Here is a 22,599-nt window from a genome sequence, read left to right as displayed (position 1 = left end):
TCTTCACCTGTTTCACGCATGAGCAGAAAACCAGAGTCGCATTGGCGTGACGTCAACTCTCCTCTTAGATTGATTGACTAAAGGAGAGCTGTCAATCTAGAACTAGTGGACCAATGGGGACGCTATACCCCGCCCTGCTTAGCATGAAACTCTACCTGCAACATTTGTAAGTGCAAGTGAAGAACTTGGAAACAAGATCAAAGAAAAATACAGTGCAAACGTTAATTTTTTTAAAATATGAGCAAAAAATGTCAGAGCACAGAAAACAGAGTAATATAACCAAGGAAAGCACGATTTTGTTTTAAATTCTGATGACTTTGCTTTCATTTTTCTGTTTTTTGGCAATATATTTTTAAATATGTTTTTTAATTTTTGATTAACGCTTATTATTTTTGGATCCGTGACCGCAATACTTTTGGCGGGAAATTTATCCAATATGTATCCACCTTTTTCCTGAATGCAGAAGTGTTCTGCTATTCAACCCTTTTCAATTTCCGGTCTCTAGTGTTTTCACTCGCATCGGCGTATATTCTTAGCTTGTAATGTAATGGATAAGGTATTACATTTGTAAAAATCATCAAAAAACAAGCAGATACTTCACAGAGTCGAGGTGACCATTTTTTTTATAGACAGTGCCTCGGTACCTTGATGTGTAGATGACAAGAAGCAATGGTCCGAGGTTAGTCACATTGATATAATGAATTATTCTGAGTTGTTATAACAGCCAACAACTGCACAAATTGAGCCTGAAATTCATTTTTACACCAAGCAACCCTTAAATGGTTGTTGTTCTCCTCTGGATCGCTCATTTTGGCAGGTTTTACTTGGCGTCTCAAGACCAGAAATACAAAACAGGCAATTAGAATCATCATTGCGCCGCCCAGGAAAACTGTGGATATAATGCACTCATGTTTTCCCTGGCTTGGTCGGTTCTTGTTCTGTTTATTTCAGACTGTAATATAGCTATATGTTAGGAATTTTCAGGATTGGTCCCTAAGTATCAAGTCAGGTCTGCAGTTGCTGTCTCGATTAGGATCCTTGAGGGGAGAAACGAGTAACACAGACACTTCAGTAAGCATCAGAGATTTCTCGTACTTTATTGTTCAGCACAGCATTATATATCTTTGTAAGAACAGGAAAAGCAGTACACTATCCAATGAAATCAATCTTTACCTTATCTGAAAAAGACACATACAGATTCTGCATTAATTATATAAATGAAACAAAATGTTCTAGAACCGAGGAGTGATGTTCAACTTTTGACCTGAGACATTCTGAGTGAAACAGGGAACCCTTTCCACATGATTTCCGTTACTGACAGATACACACACTATGAAAATAGTTACTTAGTATTAGCTGTGAAATGTCAGCTTGCTTAAATATACAGTTGCAATCAAAATGATTCAACCCCCCTGACCAGCAATACATTATGGTGATGTTAATTAAAACACATCAACTGAAACCTCAGTAAACAGTCAAAGTAAGTTTTTAATACATATTTGAGTGATTTTGAGAACAAAGAGTTCAGTTTACCCAAATTTCAAAATAAAAAATAATAAATTCTCTCCACAAATGTCATGTCAAAAATATTCAACCCCCAAAGTCAATCATTTGTGGAGCATCCTTCATCCTTAATAACAGCAAATAAATGTTTCAGGTAAGTGTTCTCAGGCTTCAGACACCTCTCTATTAGAATTTTTACACATTTCTCATGAGCAAAAGCTTCCAGCTCATTGACATTCTTTGGTTTCTGTGCTGCCACTGCTTCCTTGAAATCCCAACAAAGGTTTGCAATGGGATTTTAATGATGGACTGAAAAGGCCATTTAAGGACATTTGACGACCTATCCCTGAACCAGATTTTGGACAACTTGGATGTATTCTTGGTGTTATTGTCTTGCTGGAAAATCCAGTGATCACCGAGCTTCAATTTACACACTGAAGGCATCACATTTTTCATGCCAAAATGGCCTGATACCTGAAAGAATCCATGGTGTCAGTCACATAGTCAGGATAGCCGTTTCCTGCAGCCACAAAACACCCCCATGACAGGACTGACCCACCTCTAAGCTTGACTGTGGGGATGGTGTCGTTCTTGTCATCACCTTGTCATCATACTCCAGACGTATTGCTGACCCATGGGTCTAAAACTCATTTTCAGTTTAGTGTCATACGTATATAAAACCTTCTTCCAAGACTCCACAGGTCTTTCCTAATTACTTCTTGATTATTCAAGTCAACATTTCCCTTGGTGAAGTTTTGCTTTCTTCCACACCCCAAGATTTAAAAATATATTAATGGTGCTGCCAACTTTGTCTATTGAAATAATCTCCTCTATTGGCTTTTGAGACAGCTTATTTTTAATTGCATGTTTTGCATAGAAATACATTTTTGCTTACAACGCTAAACTTAAATTTTAAAACTTAAATAAGTGCCATTGTAGACTGATGACATAATTTTGTTTTAAAACAATTACTAGTGTAGCCTTACATATTTAAGAAACAGCTACATGCAATAGGGGTTGTATAATTATGACATGGCTGTATTTTTAAAAAATCCTGCTATTTAGAAATATTAGGTTATATATTCACACTATGACTTTGAATGTGTCACTCAACTGATATACAGTAGATGTAAAGTTTAAAAATTCTGGGTCATCAGAAAAGCTTACCTTTGTAAAGCCTTACTGTCTTGGGGTGGGGGGTGGGGGGGGTTTGAATAATTTCGATTGCAACTGTATATCAACTAAAAGGTCAACTTTTCTCACACTATGTTTTCAAGTTTTACATTTGCATTTCTGGCAAATGTGACAAAGTTCTGCTAGCATTGACCGCAGTGTAATAACTATAAGGTTAAAATACCAGAAGTTAATGATATGGGCTTATAAACCATCACAGGATGTACAGCAGAATTATGTGACAATGTCGGATAATTTTCTAACATCAGTATTTATAGTAAAAAAGTAAATCATTCACTTGTTGCTGTGTTGTTGTATTGAAGAGAAAGTAATAAAATCTGATTCTTTCTTTACCGAGATCGTGACGATGCAGTCTGTCTTGTCTCCATGTAAACCTCCATTCATATACTGTATGTACCTGCATAACCTCCGATGATGCCTTTATTTATTTCCAGAGGCGATGATTCATAAGCCTGAAGTAGATCTGCGTGTCTGTTTACCATGCACCGCTAAGAAAGATAAGAAATGCTCTCTGATATTTGTGCAATTATTATTTTGCCAATATGAAACCAGATGCAGTTTTAATGCAAAGAAAGTTGAAGCAGCATTTTCCCAGCAGCTTTCTGCTCTCCGCTGGTTGTATAAAGTTTGTGAAGGACTGTCCTCTCAGCGCCTGATTTCATTAATTCTGCCTGTGCAACAGTGTGTGATAAAACGATGACAAAATGGTAAAACTATATGTACTCATAACCAATGAAATTAATTAATTGATAATTTATGATAATAATATGTCACCATTTATTGCCAGCCTGTAATATAAAGCAGCATAATGAAGTATTTTCATATAGCTAAAATAGCTGTAAGTGGCTTATACAGGAAGTGGTCCACATTCAAGGTTGATAATGGAAGCGCCCTAGTTTAGATGAAAAATAAGGTGGACATACACAAGAACTAACAAGAGTAACAAGACACAGCTGGGATCAATCAAGCGGAATACAGAAAACAGAGACAAGTCAGGAAACCAAAATTATTTTCAAAATAAGAGTCCAAACAGTGTTATTATAGTTAAAGAAAACTAAAACTAACTAAAATAATTTTTGTTAACTAAAAAAATAAATAAAAATAAAATAAAAATGATCTCGAATTCATTTTAGTTTTAGTTTTTGACATAATATGGTGAATATGGGCAAAGTGGGACAATTTCTTGACCCTTTACATTATGATCAAATGACACATAACCAACATTATACATTTGATTAAAACTTAGGATGTCTTCTATCTTAGTCAAAAGCAACAATTAAGAAATATTCAATACTGGGAAGTAGAACCTTTTGAAGATCCTCTTTTGTCCAAATCCCAAGATGTGTTTAAGTAGCAGGGCCTACTGGTAAAGTGGGACAGAGGAAAAATTATTCTCTAGAAAATATATATATTTCAAATAAATCGTTATATTTTCTTCTACACTTTCACATCATAACATTAAGTTAACTTTTACTTGTTTATAAGATTAACTAGATTTACCTCAAATTTCTGTCATTTTCTTTACCATTGCTTTTCCCATCAGTGGCCATGGAATGAGTTCTGCCACACATCCCAAGTAAAATCATCAATTTTAAACCTCAAAAAAATAAAGGGATAGATGACCCTTATTATTTACTCACCCTCACGTCATCCCAGATGTATATGACTTTCTTTCTTCTGCTGAACACAAAATGAAGATTTTTAGAAGAATATTTTAGCTCTGTAAGTCCTAACAATGCAGGTGAATGGGGTCTAAAACTTTGAAGTTCTAAAAAGCACATAGGCAGCATAAAAGTAATACATTAAACTCCAGTGGTTTAATCCATGTCTTCTGAAGTTGAGAACAGGTGGGTGAGAACAGACCAAAATGTAACTCCTTTTTCACTGTACATCTTGCAGTTGCAGTCTACAGGAATGATCATGATTTCAAGCTCGATTACACTTACTAGTACAGTTCGCAGAGCGCTAGATGGCGCTGGGAAATATAATGGTGCTTGAAATCATGATTGCCAAGGAGACTGCTGATGTCAAGATTTACAGTAAAAAGGGACTTTTTTTATCTGTTTCTCACTCACATCTATCATATAGCTTATAAAGATATGGATTTAACCACTGGAGTCGTAGGCATAACTTTTATGCTGCCTTTATGTGCTTTTTGGAGCTTCAAACTTTTGGCCCCTTTTGACTTGCATTGTATGGACCTACAGAGCTGAAATATTCTGTTCAGCAGAAGAAGAAAGTCATAAACATCTGGGATGGTATGAGGTTGAGTAAATTATTAGAGAACTTAAATTTTTTGGGTGAACTATCCCTTTAATCGTGTACACCCCAAAGTGTAGTTTAGTAATGATTTATAATCATATAATGAAACACATATGGATACAATGTGGATCAAGCTAAAATGTCTTTTGTGACTTTGCTCATATTCGCCTATAAAATTTGGAAAAAATTTAAATCCACATTAAACATGAAAACACCAGACAGACGTAACACAAGACTGCCCAGTGAAATGTAATGATGTTAGACTTTTTAAATGACACCGGTAAATGCTCAGCATTGGCAGCCATAAAAAATACTAAAATTATAATAAACTGAAACTAAAAAATGCTGAGAAAACAAAAACTAAAACAAACAGACAAACTGTGAAAACTAATGAAATCTAAACTAAACTGTACTGACAAATTGAATTTAATATAGAAATAAAAACTAAATCAAAATTAAGACTCAATATGTTACAGAAAACCCTAATAAATTGACTCTACTCATTTGACTGAGTAAACTCGTTCCCTCTATTGAATTGAGTAATGGTGTCTCCAAAAGTTTTTAAAGTTTTGGAGACACCATTACTCAATTCAATAGAGGAAACGAGTTTACTCAATCAAATGAGTAGAGTCAACTTATTAGGGTTTTCTGTTCAGTTAATTTAGAGTTCATATAGAATGAACTTAACTTATCAGGTTGAGTTAGCAGACTTATCTCAGATTTGCTGTTTGAATATCATTGTTTCAATTGTTGTTAATATTTTTAATTGAATTGATTCAATTTTAGATCAAACAATAGTACAGCTCAAATAAAGATGATAACTGATTCTAGGTCAGTCATTTAGTAGACTTAATTCCCCAAACAAATGCATAGACACCTACTTAAGTTGCACATGCACAAGGAAAACTGATATAGTGTTAACAGGGTCCAATTTGACCAAAGTGGACACAGATCACCCTAATGGTGACATCACACAAAATAACTATTTTCAACAAAACAACAAAAATACAACAATAGAGCTAAAACGTCTATGAATTCTTAATAACAACTATTAAATACCCCCATATATTCCATTTAACCAAGAAAGCATAATTAAATAATTCAAGCGGAAGGTATTGTGGGTATTCCCCATAGCCTCAATTTTGTACTCAATATTTTGAGTTGTTAACACTTAAAATTTAAAGCCTATGGATTTTTTTTTTTAAGATAAATGAGTTCAATAAATTTAATATTTAAGTTATGAGCCCAAAACTTGACATTTTAAGTAATACTTAATTTAGACAACTTGATATTTCCAGCAATGAAAATTTTAGGGCTTACAGTGTAAAATGCTGTTTGATTTTATTTGAAAGAAGCCATGTTATTTGAGGAAAGTAATATTATGCAGGTCTAGAAGTCTGTTGTTAACATTTTGCTACAGAATTTCTGAACAAATTTGAAATTAGAGTCAGACCTAAGGAATCTGCAATTGTAAATGCAATGCAAAAGAGGAATTGGCACTTACCCATTTTACCCACCCAAGGGTAAACTACCCTCGGATGGGTAAAATCATTTTGCAAGACAACATTTTAAATAATAGTATAATCAGAAATATGATAAACAATATCAAATAATTTGGTCATTATTTAGAGATTTAAATTGGCATGAAACTTTGGGAACAGCTGCTAAATTTAATAACATAAATAAATTAAGTTTAATATAAAATAATGCAAAGAAATGATCCTATATGAAATGTGTGCTGGAACATTTTAAGTTTTAAGGAATTATATATATATATATATATATATATATATATATATATATATATATATATATTATGTGATTTCTGTAATAATGACAAGGAAACGTTTTTTTTTTTCTTCCATTTATTTTTCATTGTATATAAAAATTGACAAAAAAATAATGCAAGAGAAAATATAGGCTAATATTACAACTATGTTGAAGTGATATAATGATATATTTCAATGGACATGAAAAAAGAAAAACTTTATAAAAAGGTTATACCTTTTGTTACCAATTGTTGATATTATATAGAAGTTCCATACATTAAAACATTTAAATGGAATCATTATTGTTAGAATCAAGTGTGTTATTTATTTATTTCTCACATAACTAAATTATTTTATAAAAACTGTTAGAAATTAATTTTGTATACTTGGTGTAAACATATGTACATTCTTTGTAATAAATTTGGCAGCATGCCATTTTATTACACTTCAGTTTCCAGTGACGCAATCAGCACATTCTTGGCATCTTCTGCTAACTCGTTTAGAGCTTTCTTTAGCATTCTCGAGACAGTCGCATAAGACATTCCTCCTGCCACCACAGTGCCAAGTAGAGGAATGAGGCTGACGATATATTCAACTGTATTCTCTGATACATAAAGGGCTGCAGCACCCAGCAAGCTTAAGACTGAACTTGCGTTAATCCCATGATGCAGTGGTGACTTCATCACATTTTTCAGTTCCTCTATAGTCTTCCCAGACCTTTCACAGAGCTTCTGCAGGGATGGATCATCCAGACCAAAGACACTGTAGTACTTTTCGATCTCATTTTTTATAATGGTTATATCGACAAAAAATGAAAGACCAGGAACAGGAATTGTAGCCACACCAGCAGATAATAAGGCGACCCTTAAAATGTTTTTCTCTAGAGCTTTCTTCTTTCTCTCATTAATTTCCAGCGTGATATTCGGCAAAGCTAACATCAGCACATGTCTCTTATGCTGGGGGAGCTCTTTCTCCATTTTTTCCTCCAGCAGATTGAAATCAAACTTGCCGAGCTCAAAGCAAGAGATCAAGAACACAGGAGCCTCTATATTAATCTTTTGCAGCTCTAGAAAAAAAAATCACAAATCCCAATCCCAATTGTGTTATTACGACGTGATCACACCAACAAACAATTTAAGAGATTGCATACAATAAAAATATTTTTACAACAAAACAAAATAAGACAAGGTTATTGCTGCCAACACATCACATAACTTGAATGAAAAACGATAAACTAAAAGCATACCTTTTTTACAGGCCTCTCGGATTATATTTAGTGTCTTTTCCTGGTCAAAGCCTGCTTTTCTCTTTTCAGCATAAATGTTTGAATCAATCTTAGAACGAACAAAGTAAAACTTCTTCTTCATTTCCATGATCTCATTGGCCAGATGGGTGTGGCATTCTCTGAACCGATCTGAAGTGATGATGATGAAAAAATCATAGCGCTTAAACTCAACCTTTTGAAGGTACTCATCGGCTTTGAAGTTTGGTGTTCCAATTCCAGGGAGATCCCAAACTTTCACATTAGCGTATTTTGGGTGAGGGTAAACTTCATGTACCATTGTGGTCTCCACAGGACCAGTTTTGGCAGAGCCCTCCTCTTCATCACCTAAACCCCTAAAAGCATTGACAAATGTGGACTTCCCAGATCCTGACTCCCCCGTCACACCAATATTTAGCTCAACATGATCTTGCGCCTCAAGAAAATTCTTGATTTTGCTAATGGCTGTTGGCATATCTTGAGTGGACAAGGTTTCTTTAATTTCCTCCAGCTCTTCTGGTCCTATCACATCATACTCATTCAAAAGCGAGTCCATCTACAAAACAGATAGGTACATTAGGTTGTGTTTTTTAAATCAATCATGTTTGTTTTGAGCTTCCAAAAATACTGTTTGACTGACAAATAACAATTCTCTTAGTTGTTTATGTTCATTCATTTTTGATTTATTCAACATAGTAGTGCTATAGCTGAGCTATTATTATTGTTAGCCTATTAATATTATTATATAGTTGTTTCACTGGTGCTTTAGTTAAGCCATGCAATGTTAAGACATTAAACCAGTGGAGTAGGTTTCATGTGAGACACCCCCCACCCCACCACCACCACCACCACCAAGACAAAATCTACACCTATTTTTCGATACACTCCTGCATTAAACAGCATATTATTGCCTCTTTTTTTAATTTACAAAGTAAAAAAAAAATTATTAAACAATAAAAATGGAAACCACTGTTTGAAAAACCACTACTGAATTGATCAATTGTAGCCTATGCATTTATTTAAAGGGGTCATGAAATGCAATTGTTTTAAATAATTTGATTATCTTCCCCGAGGTCCACTGATAATGTTAATAAAGATTGCTTGCACCAAAACAGTCATAATTTAGTAATATGTGATCATTTTCCACCCTGTCTCTGGCCCTCTGACTAAAATGCTCAGTTTTGTCATCAGCGCCTCCTTGAAACTTCAATGTAAACACCCACTGTTATGATTGGCTAACATCATCCAGCCCCTTAAATACAGCCATTTTTTAAGCTGTATTTAAATCTATTTGTTTCTTATAAAACAAAAATGTAGAATCTTTTTAGAAACTAAGACATTTTTCTGCGTACACAATTGATGTACAACATTGCTCAGAGTGAATGATCCAGAGTCTTTTCTCATCCCATTCTCCTAGTTACGGGGAACTGTAACACGGAGCAGTTCGGCTGCATAAGTCTGTGAATTGAGCGAGTATTTCACCCTGTGTATCATGTCGTGGCCAATGGAAGACTAGTCTTATAATCACTCTGCCTAAATGCATTTACTGATTTTTTTTAATGCAGTGTGCATTAACACATGAATCAATCGCATTTCACTCAACCGAATGTTGACCTCATATTACGCTAAAACACGATATGCGCATGAGTGTTAGTGAGTTGATTGACAGGCAATGTCTGTATCTAAAAGGTTATTGGCTCTTTTACCTGCAAAGCGGGACTTCCTTTCTACATCTATTGACTGTTGGGTGCTAGAGCTTCTTGGTTGGGCGTTCCAATTTCTCCCATTTATTTAAATAGAAGTGACTCGTCTCTGCTAAATAGTATCTGGCCTCACACTCTATAGAACTACAGTGCCCATCATGCACTACGTCTCCTCCCTGAAGTTTGCACACTTTTACTCCTGATTTCTCACAATACATGGACAGTAGAGGTATACAAAAGCAACGCGTTATTTTAAAAAGTAACTCCAATAAAATGGTCTAAAATAAAAAATATTGCTTTACTCGTTACTTGAAAAAGTAATCTGATTATGTAACGCATGTGTGGTGGGGGGGGGTGTGCATGGCTGGGTGAGAATGATCGCAATCAGCCGGGAGAGGGAAAAGGTGGAGCTGGAGCCGCAGTTAGAGAGAGAGAGAGATGCACAAAGCCTGTCTGTGTCTTTATGTTTATACATAGCTGGCTGAAAAGCAGTGCGTGTTTTAATGTGTTGCTGAAAACAAAGTTTTTGTTATACACTGTAAAGTTCCCATTAAATGTCTGAGGTGAATTGTCGGTCAATTCCACCAAAGGGTCGGTGAACGGTCCCTGCTTCCTCCTTTCCACATTAAGAAGTTGGTCTGTTTCAATGGTGCCGAAACACAGGACTTTGGAGGAAGATGCGCTGTCAAGGAGTCCTCGCCGGTGACTGAGGATCGCGACACTGAGGGAGAGCTCGATCCGGTGGTGCAGGAGCACTGCATCAACCGGCAACCGAAAAGGACGGCTGAGGGGTCCAGTGCCATTGGCCGGCATCACAGAAGGAAGCAGTACAGCGGGCTGAGGACCATCTGGCATCGTGTACGGGGACCGGCTAGTTTTTTTCCCTTCTCTCTCTCTCTCTCTCTCTCTCTCCTCTCTATCGTTCTCTCTCCCTCTCTCTTTCTCTCTCTCTCTCTCTTCTCCCTCCCTCCCCTTCTCACTCTATCTTGTTCTCTCTCTCCCCTCTCCTCCCCCTCATCCTGTTCCTGTTCCCAAGAGGTGGGGAAAACCATCCGGCAGTGGGACGGGCCGAAAGGGCAATATTTCCCTTGCAGAAAGTAAGTCAGGCCAGATGGCTTCCTGGCCTGAGTCAGGAAATGGGGGTGCGTGGCCGAGCGATGAGGGATGGCTGGAGGAGAATTATCACAATCAGCCGGGAGAGGGATAAAGTGGAGCCGGAGCCGCAGTTAGAGAGAGAGAGATTCACGAAGCCTGTCAGTGTAACAATTCGGGAAAGGAGGATGCGGGAACCGGGTGAACAATCCACGTCAGACATTTAATGGACAATTTAGAGTGTATAACAAAAACTTTGCTTTTCAGCAACACATTAAAACACACACTGCTTTTCAGCCAGCTATGTGTAAACATAAAGACACAGACAGGCTTTGTGTATCTCTCTCTCTATAACTGTGGCTCCGGCTCCACCTTTTCCCTCTCCCTGATTGCGATCATTCTCCCCCAGCCATCCCTCATCGTTTGGCCACGCACCCCCATTTCCCGACTCTCCACAACGCGTTATTTTTATTGCTTTACCACCAACACTGGAAATGATGCACACACAAAGGCGCACATCATTGGAAACACATCAAAGCGGTCAAAGACGTCCATTTAGAGGGGGGCCTGGGTAGCTCAGTGAGTAAAGATGCTGACTACCACCCCTGGAGTCACAAGTTCAAGTCCAAGGCGTGCTGAGTAACCTCCTCGTGATCGCTATAATGTGGTTCACTCTTGGTGGGGCGCATGGTGAGTTGTGCGTGGATGCCGCGGAGAATGGCGTGAAGCCTCCACACGTGCAATGTCTCCACGGTAACTCGCTCAACAAGCCACATGATAAGATGTGCGGATTGACGTCTCAGACGTGGAGGCAACTGAGATTCATCCTCTGCTACCTGGATTGAGGCGAGTCACTATGCCACCACGAGGACTTACAGCGCATTTGGAATTGGGCATTCAAATTGGGGAGAAAAAGGGGGGGGAAAGACAACCATCACAACAATAAAAATAGCAGAGATGTGCAAAAGAACGCGTCCAGGATGAGTTTGTGCTCAAAACAGCAAGAGGCAGAGCAGCTGAATGAAACCGAATGGCTTCTCCTCTTCAGAGATGTAACTTGACACCGCGTCTTTTAAAAGCGGCAAGATACATGATGGCGGTCAAAGACATCTGTCTAATACATGTTTATATACAAAAATAATTCAAAATAGTCCAGATGGGTTCCCTTTGATGTTCAGGAATAATTAGCCACACTAGGTCTGGGCTGAGTTACCCAAAAGGAATCACAAGCTTAAGTTGATTGTAGTAGAGACCATTGGCACCAATGGTTTCTACGAACTACTTAGGCTTACAATGCTTTTGGGAAAAGCGCCAGTGGGCGGGGCCAAGGGTGTGATGACACATGTTGTAGAATGTGTAAATACAAATGAGCAATGTCTCGTGATGACACGAACACACAGATTTCAAATGGAGATGTTTGAGCAGGGTGGGAAATATAAATGCTCTTTTTAGACTGGGGAGGAAGTTTTGAGTTATGAAATGTACAGTATGTTTTTATAGTGGGCCTACAGTTACCTTTTCTATGTCTAAATATCAAGAAAATTTAGATTCTTCATTTCATGACCCGTTTAAAACATACGACAACCTGCTCAATTAAAAATGTGGCAATTTGGCCCGACCTGACATCATGAAAAAAACCTGTTCTGAGAACATAGTTCAAACCCTCTATTAAAATGTACCTGCATTATATAAATGACCCTTGCCTAAATGTATGCCAGTGTTGTTTTATTGTGTTCATTTTTTCACCAAACAGCTGTCTTTAAAAAAAATATATGATAATTTTACATTTTTTGTTAGAGGATAGAATTCACAAAAAAATATTTTCATTTAAGAGGGTTTTGAACTAGGTGTTTGTAATAATAAAACAAACACACATTTTTAATTTTTCTTTTTTTTATTATTATTATTATTTTCTTTTTTTTAACTTTTGACTTAAAGTCTTAGTTACTGAGACCATATGCTGCATTTTCTGTTTCACCTGTTTCGGGGAGTCAGATTTCGGCTCAACAGCAGCCTGGCAACAAAACCTTACCTTGCTCTCAAATCGCCCCTCCCCCACTGCAGAGTTAGCAAACAATAAAAAAAAAAAAAAAAAACATCAAAACGAACAGAGTTCTTTTTAGAATGTGTGTGTGTGTGTGTATATATATATATATATATATAATGTTCATTTTGTCCTTTTAATTTACATTAATTTTCGTTCGTTCTCAATATGTGACTGTTTTAGTTGTTTTCAGTGTTTTACTGTTTTTACTGTTTTACTTTCGGTTTAGTTTTAGGCCCTATATCAGATTTTAGCCGATTAATTTTGTTTTATTACGGGGGTTGTTATCACAATCAAGTGGTATTTTCATGCTGAATGAATGGTTTGTAAAAGCTACTAATTTAATAGCCTCCGAAGGAAACAAAACGTGATTTGCACGTTTGTGTCTGAAGAAAACACAAGTGCACTGCGATATTACTGGAACGCATCCGGAGAAAATATTTGAACGTATTATAGTCTACCTGCGTTCCACCTATTTCAAGAGACAGTTTGCTTTTGCCATAATACTCATTAAACGCGAATTTGTGAGATCGCTGGACTAGGATGTACTTGTCAGTGTCTTTAAGAATGCAAAGGTAACCTAAACGCCACAATGACAATGAGAGTAAAAACACTAAAATATTAGTTTGAAAGCAACTGATTATTAATGCACATAGCAATTGAAATTATACAATTATTTCAATCGCACACTGTTGTTTATTGATTGTTCCATGGTAATATTCCACACTGTAAAAATGTTTTGTCAAAGAATTTTTCTTCTTGTGGTAAAATCTAAGTTAACTAGTTTTATTCAAGTAAAAATATTTGTAATATATTAAAGTAGACTATATATAATAAACACGTGATTATAAATATGCTATATATAATATAAAATATTAATAATATATTAAAAATGACTAAATAAACTATATGTAGTCGACAGTCAATACAGCAGTAGCTTCCTCAAGCACATTTTGCGCTGGTTAATTTTGGGGTCAATTAGAAATGTAATATTCTTACCTTTATAATGCAAGCCACTGAATGTGATTTGTACTAAAGAGAAACTTTTACAAGTACCTTTGCCTTTAACACACTCTTACATGCTAAAGGGAAAATCTGCTTTTACATCAAAGTGGGCTGTCCTAAACAGAAAACAGTCTAGAGAGAACGATAATCCTATTTTCCTTAAAGGGCCAGTTCACCCAAAAATGAAATATCATTTACTCACCCTCATGCCATTCCAAATGTGTATGACTTTCTTTCTTCAGCAGAACACAAACAAAGATGTTTACCTGAATATTTCAGTTCTGTGTGTCCTTACAATGCAAGTGAATGGTGATCAGACCTTTGTAGCTCCCAAAATCACATAAAGGAAACATAAAAGTTATCGATAAGACTCCAGTGGTTAAATCCATATCTTCAGAAGAGATATGATAGGTGATCACTTCTGTATGTGTAATCCTTGGTACTAAACTTTTAAACTTTTAATGAATGCGTCCGTCTTAATAGCAGTGAAAGGTAGTGCATCACTTTGAAGCATAAAAAAGGACCCAAAAGTAGTCCAATCTTTTCAGACGATATCCAGTGGCTTTTTTTTTTTTCTTTTTTTCAGCAGTAACGCAAATGTCAATCCTGGAATGGACAAAGTAGAACTTCTTCCCCATTCTCATGATTTCCTTAGCCAGGTCAGTGTGGCATTCTTTGAACCGATCTGAAGCAATGATAATGAAAAAATCATAGCGCTCAAACTGAACAAGATTTAGATACTCATGAGCTTTAAAGTTTGGTGATCCAATGCCAGGGAGATCCCACAGTTTAACATTTTTGTATTTGTGGTGAGGGTAAACTTCAGGTTCCTCAGTGGTTTTTACTGGGCCAGTTTTGGTAGAGCCCTCCTCTTCATCCCCCAAGCCTCTAAAAGCACTGACAAATGTGGACTTTCCAGATACTGACTCCCCCCGTCACACCAATATTAAGTTCTACAAGATCTTGTTGATTCAGGAAGTCCTTGATTGTGTTTATTGCTAATGGAAGATCTTGAGTATAGATGGATTCTTTAAGTTCTTCCAACTCCTTCTGAGTTATTATACAGTCATCTTCAAATGTAGCCATCTAACAAAGTTAACAGTTTCAACCATGTTATAAAAAGCATTTTAAATAAACTTTCTTAAACAACCCTCGCAATTCCATTGACTTGCCATTATCTAGGGGAACAAAAATGGGGTATGCAATGTTCAAAGCATACAGTAGGGGCTCCACATGAAAGCACCATTGTAGATCATAGATTGTTATGTAAATGCATGACCTACAAATAACCATAGCACGAAACAAAATAACAGAAAACAAAATGTTTCATTGCATGTTTGTGTGTGGGCGGGTTTGGGTGGTTTACGAGGACATTTTTTTAGGTTACAAACTGGTAATTACAAGGGTATTATGCTATAAATGTGGTTTTATGAGGATATTTCTAGTGTCCCCATAATTCAAATTGCTTAAAAAAAAATACTAAACAATGTTTTTTTGAAAATGTAAAAATGCAGAAAGTTTTTTGTGAGGGTTAGGTTTAGGGGTAGAGTTAGGGGATATAATCTATAGTTCATACAGCATAAAAATCATTATGTCTGTGGAGAGTCCTCATAAGGATAGCCACATGGGTGTGTGTTGGTTGGGTGGGGTAATTTCTGTATTTAGCAGGACTAAAAAATGTGGATGTACAGTAGTGATAAGATGGATAGACAAAATTGAACAATCTTACCCTTTGTTACAGAAAACGTGACACGGGATGAATTATTATAGCAAGAAGAGAAGCAAACATTCTTGTTTCTTTCACAAATGGGAAATTCTCTGTTTTACGAATAGAAGTTTTAATTACATTAATTCAGGGTAATGGTGTATAGCATACCGTTGAATATTATAACTATGTGAAGCCTACTTGATACTTGATTCATCAAAGATTTTCAATATTTTATTTGTTTGCCAAAGACAAAAGAAGCTTCTGAAAAATTAATATACTATGTTACAGTATTGGAATACATTTAATGAAAATTTATATTTAATCACCTTTTGTGGATATGACCCATAGACCTTAGAGATTGATTTAAACCATTTCAGTTTATTGAATGATATTGCCATCAAAAACTGGAGACAGGTATAGGGTACATCTTTCTTACCAAATTCTGTGAGGCAAGTGACATATACTGTAGCAAGATGGCACTGAGAGAATAGGGCCTGAAATATGAACGCCTAAACTTTTCTAAAACTAAACAACAGCGGAAGGGGATCCACCCAAGTTGCATACTTTCACTTTCACTGCTGCGAATCATCATAATCACTGTTGTGAATCACCATAATAACAAGAGTCAGAAGCAAGTTAATACTGACCTGGATTTGATAGAACATTTGTTAAAAAGTAAATTGTTAAGGCATTACAGTGATCGTCCATATAGGACTTTCACTTTGATGTTTGATATGCAAATGTTTACATGCAAAGGCAACATGAATATGATCTTTATGATTCTTATCTTCGAAGCTGAACAAGGACTAGGAGTGCTGCTCTATTGTCTGTAACTGTTCACATGTCATTAAATCTTAATAGTTTTATTTAATTTGCTCTGTTTGAAATTAAAAATAATTCTTCAACAACCAGACTAACACTTTTTAGCGTGACATTTTGTTATGAGAGTGTAGTGTGAGAGCAACTGAACTTCTGAATAAAAAGCCCCATGAGAGAATCAAAACAACAGAACAAATCAATCAAATTAGTCTAACATAATCCTGTGTGACATCTCTTTATAAGTTTAGTCATCTTGCTCAAAAGATATTATTCAGGTGTTCAGGTTTCAAACCTATTATGCAGCTCACAACTATTCTTATGTAGTAGAGATGCAAAAGGCACTATCTCAAAGGGCACTGGTTTGTGATTGCACAAGCCTAAATTAATCTTAAATGGATAAACATTTTGCATCAAACCTAAAAATAATTTTTCTGTATAGAGCAGCATCTCTTTCACGCAGCAAAATCATAAGCTCATCACAAGCCTGCTGCTGTTCACATATGCATTGCTTTAGGGTGCGGTGAAAGAGAAGCGGAGTAGTGAAATAGAATATAGATACGTGCATTTTATAATCTGATTTATAGTTTTGTTTCAAATGTTTGGTACAACAGCAACTTCTAGACCCAAGGTAAACATAGCCTGCGTTTCCACTTTTTTAAATGTATTTTTTACAGTGATTTCATTTGTGTTTAGTATAAAAAATCCCATTCATTTTTTTCAGAGATTAATAAAAAAATTTAACGATAACTTATAACTTATAAACATTTAAAGACAGACCTACCATGAGTTCTGAGGTCTTTCATAGAAAGGATATGCTTTGTTGAGCTACCAGTCTGAATTATTTCATTGTTTAAAAATCATGTTTATTAGCAGAATTCCTGGTGAACAACTACTACACTACCCATGGCCCAGCAGAGAAAGATTCACCAATCAGAGAAGAGAGAACCATGACCAACAAAACCCGCCAAATGAACCCAGCAGCGACTGCCCACTTCCATGACGCACTGTGAATGACGCAATCGTGTCGATCTCCCTTCACTCTGAAACTACTTATATATTAGCAAAAATTTAAATATTTTGCAATTAACATCAAATATATCGTTTCTATACTCATAATTAACAATCTAAAATCAATAGATTTATATATTTCCATTGTTTTATTCAGTTACATAATCTATAATGCTTCATGGGATTGTAGTTTGTGTCCTTGTAAAAGACAGTAAATACAGTCTTGTACCATGGTCTTTTTGTCCAGTTGAAGTCTGTGATGTTGAGATTCGCCTCAGAGCTGGTTGGTTTAGTTTGTGTCTTAAAACTCTTTTAAGAAGGATTTTATGAGAAGCCTATGAAAAGAAAGAATGGGAAAAATACTTCTGGAACCCAGATGGCTGAAAAAGTGCGAGGGCATTGTTGCACACTTTTGCCATATGATCAAGCAGAATGGAATTCTAATGTCTCATGTGAACCAGGTGGGGTCATCTTGTGTTGAACAGAACCTAGAACTTCCAGCTGATGTTTTGATGTAGTCTCAGACACATACATGCTGAAGCACAATGCTCCAAAGAACAAGCTTGATGACATGTTTTGTTTGCAGCACCAGCTGATGTGTTTGAACCTCACAATATTATATTCCCAAACCTAAATGTAAATGTGTAATTTACAGATGAACACATCAGTAAAAAGAAGAACATGGCTACTGTTATTCATTCTATACAAATAATCCAACCCGATCTCATGAAAATGTGTACATATTTTACGAGTTGGATATTTCGTATGATTTAGTACAATTTTGTTTGGATAAATTCGTATGATTTCATCACATGCAAATGCCTGGATGTCTAAATTTAGCCAGATGTAGAAAAGTTGTACGAATCCTTACTATTTTGCCATGAGATTGTGCTGCATAATCATGTATAACAAGGTGATTGTACTGCTGGACTCAAACTCCTGTTTTTGTGTGCTGCAAAATGAAGTCAAAGAACAATATTGCTCAACGTTATCAGAACATAGTCCATAGTCCATAGTCAAAGGGGTTTCATAGTTCATAGGTATACACCAATGAAAAATAATTTTTGTCAGGTAACCTAAAAATGTTGCTTTATGTGGTAACATCTAAATTAACTAGTTTTATTCAAGTCAGAAATTTTATTTAATCAGTCAAATTTAATTTGACAAATTGTGTTCCACCAATAAAGTAGATATCAAGGTAACAATTGCAGGTTACCACATTTTTCAGTGCATAAAGATACCTTTTATAAACTGAACGTTATACTGCTTGAGTGTATTATAAAAATCATTGTACTCATGAGCAACTCATTTTATTATATAATGAGAATTTATTTCAGCTGAAAACAAAGAAACAAATGAAAGAATGTTACAGGATTATCAAGTTTAACATATGTATATGTCAAATACTGTACTGCACATTTCCCATTCACAAAATGCTTTCATTCAATTACATATTTAATAATCCTGATCTGCTGAGGACACTATGTGAATGCAAACATGTTAAGTTGTATGCCCAAAGCAAGTAACTTAACTTTTTAAGTAACTAATTACTACTAAAATTATTAACATTTCATTAAATAAATGTTACAAGTATCCATCATTAATCACATATATATATATATATGTAGTTTTTATTAGATAAATGGTGTTTCAGAGAAAAAAAAGAAAACTGAATAGCGTAGACCTTTATAACAACTGTTTAATTATAAATCCAGTTGAATGAGGCTGTTATACTTTAAGCCTTTCCAATTACACATCTTTGATTACACTCCAGTCTCTAGTGAAGCCATTAGCACTTTCCTGGCATCTTCTGCTATATCATCCAGAGCTCTCTTCAGCAATCTTGAGACGGTCAAATAAGACAGTCCTCCTGCCACCACAGTGCCAACAATGGGTATGAGGCTCACAAAGAACTCAACAGCATCTTCTGATATAAGAAGAGATGCAGCACCCAGCAAGGTTAATATTGAACTTGGGTTTATCCCTTGATGCAGAGGCGACTTCATCAGACTCTTCAGTTCCTCTATGGTCTTCCCAGATCTTTCACAGAGCTTCTGCAGAGATGGATCATCCAGACCAAAGGTACTGTAGTATTTTCTTAGCTCTTCTGCTATGATGGCTACATCTGCAGCAATAGAGAGGCCAGGAAGAGGAATTGCAGCCACACAAGCAGATAGGAAGGCGACCCTTCCAATGTTGTCCTCAAGAGCTTTCTTCTTTTTCTCATTAATCTCCAGTGTGATATTCGGCAATGCCAACATCAGCACATGTCTCTTATGTTGATCGAGCTCTTTCTCCATTCTTTCCTCCAGCAGATTTAAATCATACTTGCCAAGCTCCCAGCCAGAGATCAAGAATACAACAGGAGCCTCTATACCAATCTGTTTCAGCCCTATACAGAAACACAAAAGGCATAATACAGTAAATACAGTTGTGATTTTTTTATTAACACTTTGAGATTCATTCACACAGAACTTTTTTTGCATTATTAATAGTGCAATCATGAATATTATTATAATTATTTAACATAAGAAAAACATATTTATTAATAAAAAAGCACAATGTTAAATACAACTTCAGAAAGTAAAGTCTGTTTTTGTCAAAACATTGTTATGTAATTAAGTGTATAAACCAACCATTTTCACAATCTTTACGGATTGTATCCAGAGTCATTTTCAGGTCAAAGTTTTTCTTTCTCTTCTCAGCAGTAATGCTAAAGTCGATCTTAGAACGAACAAAATAGAAATTCTTTCCCATTCTCTTGATCTCTTTGGCCAGCTGGGTGTGACATTCTTTAAATCGATCTGAAGCAATGATGATGAAAAAATCATAGCGCTCAAACTGAACCAGTTTAAGGTACTCATGGGCTTTGAAGTTTGGTGTTCCAATGCCAGGCAGATCCCACACTTTCACATTTTTGTAGTTTGGGTGAGGATAAACCTCAGGTTCCATGGTGGTCTCCACTATACCAGTTTTGGCAGAGCCCTCCTCTTCATCCCCTAAGCCCCTAAAAGCATTGACAAATGTGGACTTTCCAGAACCAGACTCCCCCGTCACACCAATATTAAGTTCTACAAGATCTTGCTGTTTGAGGTAATCTTTGATTGTGTTTATCGCTGATGGGAGATCTTGAGTAGATATGGACTCTTTAAGGTCTTCCAGGTTCTCCTGAGTTATTACACTGTAATCCTCAAATGACATCTAATAAAATAAAAATAAAAATGTATCAACAGTATTATACAAAGCACCATAAAGTAAACTGGTATAAACCACTGAACTGAATATCCACTGGCCCTAGAACTGCCAGTTCTCGGGAGTGTAAATAAGATAAAATGCAAATGTAACCCTTTAGATTTGAAACCACATAGGTTTTAAAACACAATTATTTTACTTGATAAGTTTGATAAAATTGTGCAAACAGTTTAGCTTGATAACATTGTGCAAACAGCATATGGTCATTCTACAACTATCATATAAGTCATATCATCAAGTTATAACAGACATATCTCCTGTCACCAAGACAAATTCCTTGTATGTGTAAGCATACTTGGCAATAAAGCTGATTCTGATTAATGCATACCTCGGGTCTTTCATGACCCAGGATATCATTCTACCCCCTGTATCTCATCCATTTTTTGAAGTGTGCCCACACCTCTTTCATTTTCCTCAACCTTTCTCTTCTTAATATTGTAACCCCCCCCCCCCCCCCCCCACCCAAAAAAAAGCGATTTCTTTTTAAATAACTGCTTGATTACCAAAAGTGTATAGGGTCATTAAAGACCTGAGATATGTAATAATGTCTGTTTTTTTTTGTTTGTTTTTTTTTTACTGATTCCATATTTTTATAATGTAACACATACTGTGTATTTCTTTGTTTATTACAAGACAAATGAGTACTATATTCATACAAATGACTGCTATAACACGTTGATTTTCTGTGTGGCAATATGTAATTATCAATATTCCATGTGCGTGTACACATACATATCATACATGTTTTTTCTTACTCAAGGTGGTGCCGATGTGTCAGTGATTGACTTGATTTACATTTGATATTTATATTTGATGAAGGAGCAGTGTAGAAGTAAACTATAGCAAGTGTAACGCATGAATGATCATTTGGGTGCACTACTGAACTTATTGAAGTTGTGTGCATATTGTGTGTATATAGACTCAAAAAATGCCTGAGAACATGCATATGTGTTGCTTATATGTTTCATATATTTCTTTGATATATGAAAAATAATACACAAAATATATCAGAATATATTCTATTTTATTATTTTCTAATTGTCTTGAAAATGTTTTGAAAATTTGACACTATCTGGGCATTTTGTAGATCAATTTGTGATTGATATAAAGTATATGTTGGGTCTTGAAAGACCTGAGTATGTAATAAAGTTTGGTTAAGCACCCAGGTGTTTAAGGGTTAATAATAGCCTTTTGGCTATTGAGTTTTAAAATTTCCATTAGTTTAATGTGTTTTTATCAAAGTTCTTTTGTTGTTGTTGTTGTTTTGTTTTTGTTTTTTTTGTTTTTTGCAAGTTTCTTCCCTTTTTACTTTTATGATAAAATCATGATAAAAATTGCACAATCTTACCTTTATGCTTCAGAGCAAGCAACCCAAGAAGAACTGTCAGACCAAGAAGTGAAGTGTTGTTTCCTTCAAAAATGTCAAATTCACAAATAGACGTTAAGTATATTTAATCAGGGCTTTCAATATGTGTAAATGTATATAGTAAGCATACCTCAAGCATATTCCAGTGAATGCATGAATAGTATTTTGGATAATGCTTACTTTGTCATGCATTTTCAATGTTACGTTTGTTTACTTAAAAGCAAGGCTTCTGACAAATGAAGAAAAGTCATTCTGATAGTTTCAGTTTACAATAAGAACGATATCGCTATCAAGAGCTTTTCTAAGTTCGATCAGTGAAAAAGTATTAAAGGTATATACAGTAGGCTGTATTTCTTACCAAATTTTTCTGAGCAAGCGACACAATGACACAAATGATGAAGGCCGTTGCAAAGTCTTTTCTAAGCAACAGCTACAAAACAGGATCCACCCAAGCCTCATACTTTCACTTTCACTGATATGAATCACTATATAAAAAAAATAGTTAGTCAAATAAATATTGACCCGGGTTTGGCGTCATCATTTGTTAAACAAAATGATCAAGACATTATCGTGCATAGGGTTGAACTTTCGCTTTGATGCTTAACATTTTTAG

The 22,599-nt window shown here is 35.7% G+C and overlaps 2 protein-coding genes and 1 pseudogene across 2 annotated transcripts; all 3 read right to left on the bottom strand.

Annotated features, from left to right (window-relative positions):
- Nucleotides 1–6,827: 6,827 nt before the first annotated feature.
- On the bottom strand, nucleotides 6,828–13,955 carry LOC127425680 (interferon-inducible GTPase 5-like). The gene is made up of 3 exons (XM_051671891.1): nucleotides 13,828–13,955; nucleotides 7,975–8,545; nucleotides 6,828–7,794 (listed from the first exon to the last, which is right to left on the bottom strand). The coding sequence occupies exons 2-3, from the start codon at nucleotides 8,543–8,545 to the stop codon at nucleotides 7,169–7,171; spliced, it is 1,197 nt and encodes a 398-aa protein (XP_051527851.1). The 5' UTR covers nucleotides 13,828–13,955; the 3' UTR covers nucleotides 6,828–7,168.
- A 378-nt stretch (nucleotides 13,956–14,333) lies between these two features.
- LOC127424982 (interferon-inducible GTPase 5-like) lies at nucleotides 14,334–14,919 on the bottom strand (annotated as a pseudogene).
- Nucleotides 14,920–18,676: 3,757 nt separating this feature from the next.
- On the bottom strand, nucleotides 18,677–22,599 carry irgf1 (immunity-related GTPase family, f1). Its single transcript, XM_051671892.1, has 4 exons — nucleotides 22,345–22,599; nucleotides 21,969–22,031; nucleotides 20,005–20,569; nucleotides 18,677–19,760 (listed from the first exon to the last, which is right to left on the bottom strand). Exons 3-4 carry the CDS (start codon nucleotides 20,567–20,569, stop codon nucleotides 19,132–19,134), a joined length of 1,194 nt encoding a protein of 397 aa, XP_051527852.1. The 5' UTR covers nucleotides 21,969–22,031; nucleotides 22,345–22,599; the 3' UTR covers nucleotides 18,677–19,131.

Source organism: Myxocyprinus asiaticus, chromosome 34 (assembly GCF_019703515.2).
Source record: "Myxocyprinus asiaticus isolate MX2 ecotype Aquarium Trade chromosome 34, UBuf_Myxa_2, whole genome shotgun sequence".
NCBI lineage: Eukaryota > Metazoa > Chordata > Actinopteri > Cypriniformes > Catostomidae > Myxocyprinus > Myxocyprinus asiaticus.
The sequence above is the reverse complement of the archived record's forward strand: the minus strand, read 5'-3'. Positions and strand labels throughout refer to the sequence as shown.

Coding starts and splice junctions, on each gene's coding strand:
- LOC127425680 (XM_051671891.1), bottom strand. CDS start 8,545: ATGGACTCGCTTTTGAATGAGTATGATGTGATAGGACCAGAAGAGCTG. Junction 7,795..7,974: donor CCGAGAGGCCTGTAAAAAAG/GTATGCTTTTAG, acceptor TTTTTTTTCTAG/AGCTGCAAAAGATTAATATA.
- irgf1 (XM_051671892.1), bottom strand. CDS start 20,569: ATGTCATTTGAGGATTACAGTGTAATAACTCAGGAGAACCTGGAAGAC. Junction 19,761..20,004: donor CCGTAAAGATTGTGAAAATG/GTTGGTTTATAC, acceptor GTTTCTGTATAG/GGCTGAAACAGATTGGTATA.